This window comes from Anabrus simplex, chromosome 13 (genome assembly GCF_040414725.1).
Source record: "Anabrus simplex isolate iqAnaSimp1 chromosome 13, ASM4041472v1, whole genome shotgun sequence".
NCBI lineage: Eukaryota > Metazoa > Arthropoda > Insecta > Orthoptera > Tettigoniidae > Anabrus > Anabrus simplex.
The window spans coordinates 81,934,539-81,949,251 of record NC_090277.1 but is presented as its reverse complement, the minus strand read 5'-3'; the positions used below and the strand labels follow the sequence as shown (position 1 = coordinate 81,949,251).

The 14,713-nt window shown below is 38.6% G+C and overlaps 1 protein-coding gene across 2 annotated transcripts in view; it reads left to right on the top strand.

Annotated features, from left to right (window-relative positions):
* Positions 1-14,713, top strand: part of LOC136885062 (lymphokine-activated killer T-cell-originated protein kinase) — a 48,479-nt gene that overhangs the window by 10,139 nt on the left and 23,627 nt on the right. Inside the window, exons 3-4 of one of the 2 annotated variants that reach the window (XM_067157455.2) lie at positions 5,819-6,124; positions 11,346-11,490. In XM_067157455.2, coding sequence (XP_067013556.2) covers positions 5,819-6,124; positions 11,346-11,490 — 451 coding nt within the window. Of the gene's footprint in view, positions 1-5,818; positions 6,125-9,978; positions 10,280-11,345; positions 11,491-14,713 lie in introns of those variants that run through there. The other variant, XM_068230084.1, reaches the window with a different exon arrangement.

Here is a 14,713-nt window from a genome sequence, read left to right as displayed (position 1 = left end):
GCACAGGTCCAAGAGTTGAAGAATTGCAAGCGGCAAAGAAGAAAGCTTGGCTCTTTATGGGGCGTTTGAGCCCGCACACAACCTCCGATGTCATAAAGAAATACCTAGAAAACAGAGGAATCAAAGACGACGTTACGTGTGAAGAAATAATAACCAATTACGACACGAAAGCTTTCAAAGTGGGGATTCCATTTGATCTAATGGACAGGGTATATGAAGAGGAATTCTGGCCGAAAGGGATTACTATCAAACGTTTTCAATTTCGATCCTTTCGCCCCATACGAGACAATGGACGCTCCTTCGAACAATTCGGAAAATAAAATAGTTGAAAGAAGGAGCCAAAACTTAAAAGACGCTTCAAGAAGTCTAAGAATCATGATGTGGAATATAGAAGGGCTAAAAGGTGCAATGAATATGAGCCCGGAAAACTTTCTACTAGGGTACGATATAGCAATTTTATTGGAAACATTCGTCACTGACGACTGGCAACACCCAGACTTCTATGGTTTTCATCTTACAGCTAGACAGGGAGAAAAAGGAAGACCTTCTGGTGGGATAACTATCCTCATAAAACCACACCTAACCCCAATATTATCAAAAAGGCAACAGAACCATACCCTACTACTGGAAATAGGCGGCCTGGTAATTATAGCCGCTTACTTCCAACCGAACATAACAGCGATCGACATAATGGACGAGCTAGGCCAAATGATCACTCAGACAAAGCAAGATAAACCAATAATTATAGCAGGTGACCTTAACTGCAGACTGGACATTCCGAATTACAAAGCAAAGCTAGTCCTCGAGAAACTGGAAGAAGAAGGCTTCATCCTGCTAAACAACCCCACTATCCCTACATACATCTCACATAATGGAAAGAGCACAATAGATATTGCACTTACGAAAGGACCAATAACAGGCATCATGACTACAATATGGACAACAAACCAAGCCGTGATTAGGAAACACTTACCAATTGAAATACGTATCCAAGGGGAGTGGGAAAAACTACAGAAAAAGACAATTCACCCCCTTTCAAGGAAAATAGATGTTGAGAAAGTTAAAGATATGCTAGATTCAACTACACATCTAGACACATTAATAGATAATTCAAGATTGGATGATGCAACAGGAATAATAGAAGAAATCCTACAAAAGGCCGCCATTCCACGGGCCACAAGAAGAACAAAGATATGGTTTGATAGTGAGTGCTATAGGCTGAGGAGGGAGACCCTAGATAAATTGCAACAGTTAAGGCAGAACTTGAATAATCAAAGTCTAATATACATATACAATGAGAAGAGGAAACTCTACAAAAGAACACTGAAAGAAAAGAAACGCGCCTACTTAGAATCGGAGAGCAAGAAGCTAGCAGAGGAAGCCAAGAAAAATCCGTTCATAGCCCTACACCCAAAGAAACAACAACAGACGCACTACATAGACATGGAAATCTGGGAATCACACTTTAGTAAGATTCTCAACATCGAAGGTCCAGCGCACCCCAGAAATGATCTACATACCACTACTCCACATATACAATTAGACTGGGTACCCCTGACCATAGAGGAAACTAGAACCGCTATAGACAGCACCAAAAACAAGAAAGCCGCAGGTCCGGACGGGATCTATAATGAATATGTAAAAGACACTGCACACCTGCTAGCCCCTATATGGACAAAATTATATAACAAATGTATAGAAACTGCTTCCATTCCCGACCAGTGGAGAAAGTCAATTGTAAAAGTTCTATATAAAGGCAAAGGAGACCCAAGAGATCCCAATAAGTACAGAGGCATAGCACTGGAAAACTGCCCCTTCAAAATATTCACCAAAATTATAACAGGAAAAATAAATGAGGAAATAAATGAGCATCTGCCAGAGAACCAATTTGGTTTTAGGAAGGGACGATCTACCCTAAACGCTATTGAACTCCTGCTAAACCAAATCTGGGATGCCTTAGAAGACAACGGAAAATATTACACCATCTTCATAGATTTTACTAAAGCTTTTGACCTGATAAACAGGAAGCTAGTGATAGACAAGCTTAAGGAGATGCTAGGCACGAACAACATATGGACCTATCTCATCACGTCAATACTGCAATGGAACGAAGTACGAGTTTCAGATAACCTCACTCTATCAGATCCAATAGCTCAATCAAACGGGGTCCTACAGGGTGACCCACTGAGTCCTTTGCTGTTTATAGTTGCAACCGCAGATATCCTAAGAATTACCCAAAAGGAGGGAGTATTTTCTTGCGCGTATGCTGATGATATTGTAATTGGCTCAAGAGACATAACAAAATTACAGGAAACTGTAAATGACGTCCAAAACTGGTGCTCCGAAAACAAGCTGTTCATAAACATCTCAAAAACAGACACCATGGTGTTCAGGAAAGGAGGGAGAGTACCCGCCTCAGCAGAGACCTTCATTCAGGATAAAAAATTAAAGATAGTATCAGACTTCAAATATTTAGGCATCACCCTGCAATCGAGCGCATATTGTTTCACAAAACATGTCACAGAAAAGGCAACTCAAGCAATGATGGCAATGCATGAAATAAAAGACATTAGATCACTTAGTCTGGAGACAGCAATGTTGCTATTCAGAGTAAAAATTCTTCCAATAATGACTTATGGCATTGAAATTATCTGGACACATTTAACAACGAGGAACTTATCAACCTTGGAAAAGGTGAAAGCGAACTATATAAAGAAGGTGATAGGTGTATCAAAAACGACACGATCTAGACTTGTATATCTCCTCGCAAGGGAATCATTTCTCATAGAAGATCTCAGGACAAGTATGCCACTACCGAACACCGGTGCATCAAAGAAACTGCTAGCAAATCTGACTGAGAAGAGAGAAGAAGTCCAACCAGACTTCTATGGCACAGGGGCAATGATAGATCGCTCGTGGACAAAAGCTAATTTTGAATTAAGACATGTCATTACAAGATTAGCAGTTCACGGTTTTCATCACCTACTCTGCAAATCAAAACACTTCCATGACCCAAGTATAGACTGTGAGTGTAAACTATGTGGAAAAACGTGTGAACAGTACCACATTGAATTCTGTACAAGAAGAACAATGTCTATAAGTGATTATGCAAATATGTAACCCATCAATGTAATCCTATATTCTCTGTTATGGCTATTTGGCTGCATTAAATATATTATTATAACCACCAGACAGAGCCAAAATCTGCTAAAACGTCAATTTAGATGTAGAGCCGTACGGAGTATAGGTGTAATACTTAGGCCCGGTTTCATCAACACATGTTAGTACTTAACAAGGTGTTAAATCATTTTAACATACGATTTAAGAAAATTTGCGTTTCATCAACAAATGTTAACATTAACAAATGTTAAACTGCGTATTAAAGTTAACATCAGCCATTTCCAATGTTAAATGACTAACATTAGCATTTAGCAACCTGTTCCAAAATGGCTGCTGTGAATCTCGCTTTCGAGGCGGAATTGCTCTATTTAGATCTTTTACAAAACAATCCTGATCGAAAAAGAGTTCAGCGACGTAATGACTTTGAAAATTTGACGGATACGAAATTTCTTCATAGATACAGGTTATCGAAAACAGTCGTTGCTAAGGTTGTTGACGAAATTCAAGTGAGGTTAGAATATCCTACGAAGAGAAACTTACCTCTTTCTCCAATGTTGCAGGCACTGATAATATTACGAGTTTTTGCTACTGGTTATTTTCACATAATGGCCGGAGACAATGCTGGAATTTCTAAAGCCACTGTTAATAAAGTTGTTTGTCCAGTGTCTGCAGCAATAGCATCAATGAGAAGGAGGTGTATAACATTCCCTTCAGTACAAGAGCGTCAGCAAATTATCCGCGACTTCTATGAAATAAGCCGTTTTCCTGGTGTTTGTTCTACGTGCAATAGATTGAACACATGTAAGAATCCAATCACCTGGATGCAACTGGGCCGAAATATATCGTAATCGAAAGGGATATTTCTCTGTTAATGTTTTAATGTTCAGGTGATTAGTGAGCCTAACCTCCAAATCAAGGATATACTTGCTAGGTGGTCTGGTTCTGCACACGACAATACAGTATTTAATAACTCCCATATCGGAGCACAGTTTGAAGTGGGACAATTAACGAAGTGATTTTGTTAAGTGACAGCGGATTCCCGCTAAAAAAAGTATCTGTTTACCCCCATTGAAACCCTCGCGGACTTTTCCCGCGCCTCGTCCTTTTCTTTTATCGTCAAGCCATCTGTGCGCTTGCACTCAATAACTTATATATATATTTACTAACTAATTCAATTAACAACTCTTTTTCGAAGGAGGAAAAATTAGAACTACGATTCTGTTTCACTTCACGCGCCATATTTTACAGCTGTGCTCAAACAAAAGCGCATCGGAGCGCGTTGTAAAACAGCATGTTCGTACCACTGCCTCCTTGATTCGCACCAGTTCGTAATATTGGGAGAGTTAACAGTCGATTAGTTAACATTTCACAAGAAAAGTTTGATGAAACGCAAGAAACCTAACAAGATGTTAAATTTCTAACTCCGTATTAACTAACTACTTGTTAGTATATATTTAACATGTGTTGATGAAACCGGGCCTTAGAGGTTTAAAGAATTGAAAAAAATAGAGATTTTACACAAAAAGTGTCCTATTTACTGTATTAGTGTAACTTGGTCAGTTACAAACTTAAGTTGGTTTCAATTGACATATAACACAGCTATGTTTGCAAATTTTCTACATGGCCAGTGTATTTGTATCCAAGTACCTGAGCATTTGAACATGGTTTCCCATACAGGATGTACAGCAGGATACGAGTGAACTGTGCATTTCTGGTCTTTCATTGATAGTGCTGTTGTATTATTATTATTATTATTATTATTATTGTTGTTGTTGTTGTTGTTGTTTTTATTATTATTATTATTATTATTATTATTATTATTATTATTATTATTATTATTATTATTGCTGTTATATGCCTCACTGGGTTAGAATTTGATTTCAATTTTATGTTTTGGTTGTATTTATTTGTGTTTTATCTGGTGTTAATTACGGTAGTATTAATTATGACTCTAATGTATACTAATTGGTTTAGTGTAGGAGAAGTCGTAATGGCCTCATCTTTTCAAGGAACTGATGGGCTTTGTATCAATTACAACTCTCTCAGAACAATAATCATACGAATTTGAGATACGTGAGATATATATGCAATTTAAGAAAATATGACCACGCATCATCTTTCCTAGAACTAGAGTGGTCACAACCCCATGGGTGTCAGAACAATCGTACTTTGTCTCTCTTCCACAGAGTTCGTACTACATCTTCCCCATCGTGCCTCTCTTAGCGTTTCCATTACTTCTCAGATGTTCATAATGGAGACACAAGGGCTCAAACATCAAACCTGCTCGTCATTCCTCACAATCGAACTGCTGCGTATAACAACTCATTTTGTGTGTTAGCTGCAAGAGAATGGAACCATTTACTGGATGACGTCAGAAGAATACTCATTTAAAGGAGCGTTAAAATGTACAGCAGGATACGAGTGAACTGTGCATTTCTGGTCTTTCATTGAATGTGCTGTTATATTATCATTATTATTATTATTATCATCATCATCATCTCACTGGGGTGGAATTTGATTTCAGTTCTATATTTTGATTGTTTATATTTGTGTTTTATTTGGTATTAATTACAGTAGTATTAATTATGACTCTAATGTATATTAATTGGTTTAGTGTAGAAGTTGTAATGGCCTTAACTACACCAATAATAAAGACATTTATCCATCTCTATCTATATGAAGGAATATGGTTTTCCAGGTGATTTTGAAATTGCTAAGCTGTGTGATTTTGGTGTGTGCATCCGAGTGGATGCGAACGGCATGATGGATGCGGCAGCCCCCGGCGCTAACATGGGCTACGTTGGGACGGAGTGTTGGAAAGCCCCAGAACTCGTGGATGAGGATAATTGCATCGTCTCCACTAAAGCAGACATCTTTGCATATGGTCTGACACTGTGGGAGATGCTTTCCCTTTCTGTCCCACATATGGATGATCTTGACGCTGATATAAGCAGCGATATGACTGATGTCAGTTTCAGTGAAGAGAGCTTTCTTGCCAAAATAGGTAAGCGAGTTGGCTGGGGATCTGCTGATCATTCCAGGATTCTTAGGAAGATGAAAGGAATACCCAGAATACCCAGAAATCAGTTTTTTTCAATTTATGGATAGAATTATATTAAAATTGCATATGACATTAATTATTTGAAAAATAGCATTTATTAGCCATAACTTGTTTTCTTCTTTTATTAGGCCCTTTTGATAGGGGAAAATTAAATTTAAATACCGTATTTACGCAAATAATCCCCACCATCGAATAATTCCTGCATCCTAACTTTAGGAAAGCTGATTTTGAAAAAATAATGGCAACAGTGATGCAAATAAAACCTGCACCACAATTTCGTGCCTCAAATTAAAAAAAAAAATATGCGGGTATTATTCATGTAAATACGGTATTAGCCTTATATTATAAAATACTCTTCTTAGATTGAAAGCAACACAAAACACTCTTCTGCTGACCTGCTAAGCCTAATGCATCAGAGGATTTTCTTTCATGGTTTACTCCCTTAGCCTTTGAGGATCTCTCCTCTTCCAACAAGGCAATGGGTTCCTTCTGTACTATCCCCAGATTGATGGGTTGCCTCCTCCGCCAGTTCAGCTGCACTGAAAACTTCCATTTTACGCCTTTACTGCCGCTAATGTCTTCGTATGTATCCCTCTGCATGGGCCCATTTTTATACCTCATGGGAATGGGTCCCCACCAGAACTTGGCCGCTACCGTAGCTTCAACTACAGTACCATAGCCCACCTCCGCGGTGTGGATGGGCCTGACAGGATTTGTCCATGTAGACGCAGGTCATCTCGTGACGTCTCATGGACTGCGTTAAGGAGGCTGTTTGATTCCAGCTCCAAGGTATTGGTTTAAAACAAGAAGAGGTGCTATCTGTAATCGCATTAATTTTGCTCCTGGATCCTTATAAAGGAACTCAGAAGAATGGATAAGGAAGATCTTAAAGCATTTGTTTTTGCTGATGATGTTGGCATTTTGGGAGAAACTGAGAGAGACGTTCAGAGGAGATTGGATCACCAAGTTTAAAGCATACAAGTTAACTGTGAGCATGAGCAAAACAGTGATAATGAAAGTTAGCAGGAAATACACCTTGTAACTTCACCCTCGCAGGAGATAAGATTGAAATATCTGGGAGTACAATATCAAATGATGGAAGTGCCAAGAACGAAGTGGTGAACAGGGTGCAAAATAGAATCCAACTTCTTCCATCAAAACAGATCATGGTATGGGACAAGGGAGTTCCTCAGAGGGCTAAACAGACCATGTTTAAGACATCTCCTGCCCATCATGACATATAGTCTGGGGAGTTGGATCATACATAAAAGAGAAATAAGTCAACTGCAAGCTTGTGAAATGAAAGTTTCTTATGTCAGCTGTACATAAATTGGAAGGGTAGGATTAGGGATGATTAGATACGAGGAGACCTGAAGGTCACCTTGACCATGGAGGAAAGGCTAAATGTTTGCAAGTTTGAAGTGGCTAGGACACAGTAAGCGGATGCAGACGACTCAAACTCGAAAGAAGTATTTTGAAAGGAGTGTTTCAGGACAAAGATCTATTGGACGCCCCAGAAAAAGATGGTTAGACCAGATAAGAGAAGAGAGGAGAAACATGGGATGCCCTAGAGATAAAAGAAACATACTAAAACCGTTATAAATGGAGGCACATCGTTCAAAAACATCCTACCTGGCTCGCTGGAAGGAATTCATGATGATGAGTATTATAAAATAATGAACATACATAACGAATTCAGTATTACAATGTTTAGCTAAATTACTAGACCTCTAATAGTTGCCATAACGTTAAATCATATTTATTACTTTTCGGATGGAACTGTAAGACAGTTTAAAAAAACAAAAAATGTTAACAGTTGTTCCCATTGTAAAGCTTTCAATATACAGGATGCCTCTCTCCTGACCGCAGAAACTTATCTCCCAATTTTGAGAGCAGATTTTACATTCCTTTATTGTTTGAAAATCCCACGTTTTTCCTCGAGATTTCAGTAGCTGGAGAGAACTGATGTTTAGTGGGCAATGGCAAGGCAGATGCAGTTAGCTGGTGGTGATCTTGAACATGACAGAAGCTGTGACGTAATGCTGTTTTATCTTATCTTTTCCACATAGTAATGTCAATAGTGAGACATTTTTAGCATATTTACAAGGATCAAAACACAGTTCATATCAGTACATTCTGATAAAGAATTTGTTTTAAAAAAATCTTTTAACCGTAGAATCTACTAGCTGCAGTACCTGTCATTGACAGATCAATCATGTAGAATGTGCAGAGTTATCTAACTCTAAACCCGTATATTCGGGCATGCTGATTTACTTGGGACGCTGCAGTAATCCCATCTATCGGAGATGAGTGGTAGCAGAAGAGACTATCACATCACAACATTGGTCAATATAATGTTGATTAGTTGCATGAGCTTTCGATATTGTAGGCCTTCACATTTAGTTTTCTTCCGACTCTGTGATATTAGAGCAGTCCTTCCTTCTTTCATGATTCTCTCTTGTCTTATTCTGCAAATGATCGTTCCTTAACGATTATTTCTCATTTTTTTAATAATCGTCTTCATATTTTTCCTTGTCAATACGGATCAATGACCACACGGTTTTACACCGTAAGACAATCATCACAAAAACCATTGTCAGTTAACACGATTAAACAATATTTCCATGTTAACAATGCTTGGCATTGATATGGACTGAGTAACAAGATTCTAAATTCATTATTCTATTTTCATAGTTGGTATGGTAAAACTGTCATCATCATCATCATCATTTCCCAACTCCAGTTTCCCGGGTGTGGTGTACAAGCGCTCGCCATCTCCTGTCTTCATACATCTTCTGATCCAGTACATCCTCCCATTTGTATCCTCTCTCCTCCACATCTGATCTTACAGTCTCTATCAAATGTTTTCTTGGTCTTCCCTGTGGTCTTCTTCCTATGAGATTAAGGTCGAAATATTTTCTGGCAGGTCTTTCCCTGTTCATTCTCATTATGTGCCCATACCACTAAGGTTCGCGTTTCTTTATGACACTGATAATAGGAACCTCAATACCAGCTACTTTCCTATTCACTTCATTTCTGATCTTGTCCTTTCTGGTTGTTTGGTTCATGGTTCTAATGAATCTCATTTCAGTTGCTTGGATTCTACTGAAGTCTTTGTTTAGTAGGGTACATGTCTCTAAACCGTACATAAATGATTGGAACTTCTGTTATAGTTTGTAATACTTTTCGATAGGACCAATAATATACGTATTTAAAAAATTTAATTTTAGGCACCTTCCTCTAAATTTAATTCTATGTAACTTTAGTTATGTATTATTTATTGATAGGACCATTAATAACATGAATATTTGAGAATTAAATTTTAGGCCTTCCCCCAAACTACCATTTCACTCAGCGCGTAGAAAATTATTTATAGCCTAGATTGTAGTGTGTCATTCCCCAAATATATGAACCGATTTTCATTAAATTCTCTTCAGCCATTTTCTCGTGATGCCCATACAGATGGACAGAAATGATAGAAAATTAAAAAGTGCATTTCTTTGTTACTGTGGACATGACCGATACAGAAATGCCGTTCTTTTTTAAATTTTTAGCAAGTCAAAACTCTTATTATATATATTTATCAAGGCAAGTGCCTTGAGCATAAATTTATTTGAGAATTTCTGAAGAGGCCTAAGACAGTTGTGAAGGTCCGGACAGATAGAAATTGAACAGAAGCCACTTTTAACTTTTGTTTGCTTAATCCAATATAAAATGAAGTGCAAGGCAAAATTCTGAAATGTACAGACAAAATTGTAATACCTGGGAGTTACTTTGGACCGCTCTCTGACTTACAGAAAACACCTCGAGAATACTGCAGGAAAACTTAGGACCAGGAATAACATCATTCGCAAACTAGCCGGCACAACATGGGGTGCTGATGCAAGTACTCTTCGTATGGCAAGCCTTGCACTGGTCTACTCTGTTGCCGAATACTGTGCACCGGTATGGTATAGAAGTGCCCATGTCCACAGAGTGGATACTCAGCTCAGTGAGACCTTAAGGATCGTAACGGGCACATTACGATCAACCCCTGTGCCATGGTTGCACTTACTGGCAAGTATACCTCCTCCACAACTGAGAAGACAACAAGCTGCTGCCCAAACTTGAAAACTTACATCTGTCCTGACTTTAAACACCTTCCGATTCACTCAGTGCTGAGTAATCCACCAACCATGCGTCTGAAATCCAAGAAGCCTATTTGGGATGATAACATTCTTAAGCAGCCAGGGCCTTTCAACATCAAAAATGTCTGGAAAGAAGGGTGGAGAGATTTTTTCCTCATCTCGTCAAATCCACTTAGATGATCCTTCCCAGCATGTTCCAGGAACTGATCTACCAAGAGCTACGTGGTGCCAACTAAACTGCGTACGAACTGGTCATGGTAGGTGCAAAGCAACACTGCACAAATGGGGATGGCTAGATTCACCTACTTTCAACTGCGGAGCTCAAGAACAGGCGATGAACTACATCATTCAGGAGTGTCCACAGTGCAGATTCACAGGTGTTTGGGAAGAGTTCATGAAATTATCAGCTCCAGCACTTTCCTGGCTGAAGGGTCTTGATATTCATTTTTAATTTATTGCGTACATACTTGTGTTAAATAATGTATATCATTTGTTCCATATGAAAAAAAAATATATACCAGTCACTACAGAGCGAGTGGCTGTGCAATTTGGGCCACGTAGCTGTCAGCATTTGGGATATACTGAGTTCGAACCTCAGCAGCCCTGAAGATGGTTTTCCATGGCTTCCCATTTTCACACCAGGCAGATGCTGGAGCTGTACCTTAATTGAGGTCACGGTCGCTTCGCTCCCACACCTAGCCTTTTCCTATCCCATTGTCACCATAATAACTATCTGTGTTGGTGCAAGGTAAAGCAAATTGTAAAATAACCGGTCATTTACTGTAAAAAGAATCTAAATTATAAGCTGAACTAATGGGCTTGAACATAGTTAAACTGGAATTTTTAAAACTGTGTTGTTGTTGTTGTTGTTGTTATTATTATTATTATTATTATTATTATTATTATTATTATTATTATTATTATTATTATTTAAATGTTGTCCAACCTTGGTGTGTCTTGCCGAGTATGTTTATTTTGTGTTTGTGGATGATTAGATACTATAGTTCATCAGAACACACATTCCTTATTTCTTGCAGGTACAAGGCCATGTTTACCTACTTATCCTTTGGACGATGAACACGACCCTGTGGTCCATGTTTTTAACTGGTGTACTGAAGCAGATTTAAATGATAGGCCAAATGCAAAGCAGATTGTGGACTATTTGGAAGGACCAAAAACTACGTAGGTATTCCTCTGATTGATGACTATGAGCCATGACATTTTTAATATTGCTCATTCATACAGATGTTGCTGGTTGGATAGTGAAGTGCTTTAGGCACTAGCCTCTTAGCTCAATTTACTAGTTCGAATCCCAAAGAAGTGAGTTGGCCTTTAAGAGTTCTTAACACATTGATGATGGGCTATGTTAATTAACGTAGTTTCGTATTGGTACGCGGATGACCAGCTACGTAAAGTAACATTTTCTCGGATTGTTTCATTCTTGTCTTATTTCCTCCTCTCTGCCGTTCATTAATCGAAATATTATGTGTTGTTTACAAAGTAAAGCCTTTGTTGATTGAAATTTAGATTAAGTATATTCTTTCCTTGACAATGCTTTTGGCACAGGAACTGTGGTTTCATAACTCTCAGTACTTTGGTGACCACGCATGTATTTTCAGGTGTCAGCAAGGTGTGCCGTAGCAAATACAGCTTGAATGATGATGAAATATTGGAAAAGTTGCATGCTGATAGTTTATCTGATATCACAAGTGATTGCGAGAGTGTAAGTATTAGTAATTGTGTAGATGTGTGTTCGTCAGCAACGCGGAACTGAAAGCGCGATATTCAATTCAGACGAGTGTGTTGACGGCGATAAAACAAGTGAAGATGACAATGATAGTAGTGACAGTGAGGTTGATGGATGGACAAATGAGGGTGAAAACACAGTTCTAGAACCATTTACAGGTTTTATTGGCCTTATTTATATGGCCAATAACCTTGCAAGTATTCCGCAGGTAGTAGATAGTTTCCTTGGCAATGTCGTGTTTTAGCTTTTTGTGGAACCATCAAATCTCTGTTCTGAACAAAATTCCAGAAGGTATAAAAATTCTTCCAAATCCATGAAATGGATAAATGTAAATTCAGCAGAATTAAAGTTCTTGGCTTTAATAATTTCAGTGGACCAAGTTAGAAAGGACACTACAAGGGGCTGTTGAAGAACAAATAAATAGATGTGAACGCCTGGTTTTGCTGAAGTTATGAGCCAAAATAATTTTGAACTGGAATGATTTGTTTTTTGTATTTCAGCGATAATTTGACCGGTAACCATGTTTCGGGCAGACTCGACAAAATTAGACCTATTTTGGACTATTTACTTACTATGTTTCAGTCTCTCTATAAACCTATGCAGCAACTTTCTCGTGATGAATCCATGATCCCGTGGTGTGGCAGGCTTAGATTTAGGACTACAATCCGGGAAAACTTACTGAAGTTTCAATCATTTATCTCATGTCATTTAAATGTTACAAGTATTTGTTTTATCCTACTTCTCGTGCTAGGTGTACTTCAGTTGCCTTGTCCGCAGGAAAGAATGGAGTAGCGTGCGCCCAGAGGTGTTAAAAGCTAGGGATCCTTGTCACTAGATTTACTGGTACATTTAAGAATGTCTTTTCTTTGCAATGTTCTGACACTAATAATAATTGTGTGTGGCGTTCGCTAGACCCTCTGACAGTGGGCAGCGTCTGACATGTTAGAATGTGTGTGTTAATGTGGTGGATGGTATTGTTGTGTGTGGTAATTGACGTAGAGGAAAGTTGAGAACAGCATAAATACCCAATCCCCAGGGAATTAACCGATTAGAATTAAAATCCCAAGACCCGTCAAGGAATTGAACCTAGCACCACGAGACCGAAGGCCAAGACGCTGAACAGTCAGCTATGAAATTGGATGTTGTGACACTGATCCCTTGTTGTTTGAGTCATCAGTCCATAGACTGGTTTGATGCAGCCCTCCATACCACCCTGTCCTGTGCTAACCTTTTCATTTCTACGTAACTATTGCATCCTACATCTGCTCTACTCTGCTTGTCATATTCATACCTTGGTCTACCCCTACCGTTCTTACCACCTACACTTCCTTCAAAAACCAACTGAACAAGTCCTGGGTGTCTTAAAATATGTCCTATCATTCTATCTCTTCTTCTCGTCAAATTTAGCCAAATCGATCTCCTCTCACCAATTCGATTCAGTATCTCTTCATTCGTGATTCGATCTATCCATCTCACCTTCAGCATTCTTCTGTAACACCACATTTCAAAAGCTTCTATTCTCTTCTTTCTGAGCTAGTTATCGTCTATGTTTCACTTTCATACAATGCCACGCTCCACACGAAAGTTTTCAAAAACATCTTTCTAATTCCGATATCAATGTTTGAAGTGAGCAAATTTCTTTTCTTAAGAAAGCTCTTCCTTGCTTGTGCTAGTCTGCATTTTATGTCCTCCTTACTTCTGCCATCGTTAGTTATTTTACTACCCAAGTAACAATATTCATGTACTTCCTTTAAGACTTCATTACCTAATCTAGTATTTCCTACATCACCTGCCTTCGTTCGACTGCACTCCATTACTTTTGTTTTGGACTTATTTATTTTCATCTTGTACTCCTTACCCAAGACTTCCTCCATACCATTCAGCAACTTCTCGAGATCTTCTGCAGTCTCAGATAAAATAACAATATCATCGGCAAATCTCAAGGTTTTGATTTCCTCTCCTTGGACTGTGATTCCCTTTCCAAATTTCTCTTTGATTTCCTTTACTGCCTGTTCTATGTAAACATTGAAAAGGAGAGGGGACAAACTGCAGTCTTGCCTCACTCCTTTCTGGATTGCTGCTTCTTTTTTAAAGCCCTCGATTCTTATCACTGCAGACTGATTTTTATACAGATTGTAGATAAATCTTCGTTCTCGGTATCTGATCCCTATCGTCTTCAGAATCATAAATAGCTTGGTCCAATCATCATTATCGAATGCCTTTTCTAGATCTACGAATGCCATGTACGTGGGCTTGTCCTTCTTGATTCGATCCTCTAAGATCATACGTAAAGTCAGGATTGCTTCACGTGTTCCTACATTTCTTCTGAAGCCAAATTGATCTTCTCCCAACTCAGCTTCAACTTGTTTTTCCATTCTTCTGTAAATAATACGTGTTAAAATTTTGCAGGCATGAGATACTAAACTAATGGTGCGGTAGTTTTCACACCTGTCAGCACCAGCTTTCTTGGGAATAGGTATAACGAGATTCTTCCGAAAATCGGATGGGACTTCTCCTGTCTCATACATCTTGCACACTAAATGAAATAACCTTGCCATGCTGGTTTCTCCTGAGGCAGTCAGTAATTCAGAGGGAATATCATCAATTCTAGGTGCCTTGTTCCTATTGAGGTCACTCACAGCTCTGTCAAACTTTGAC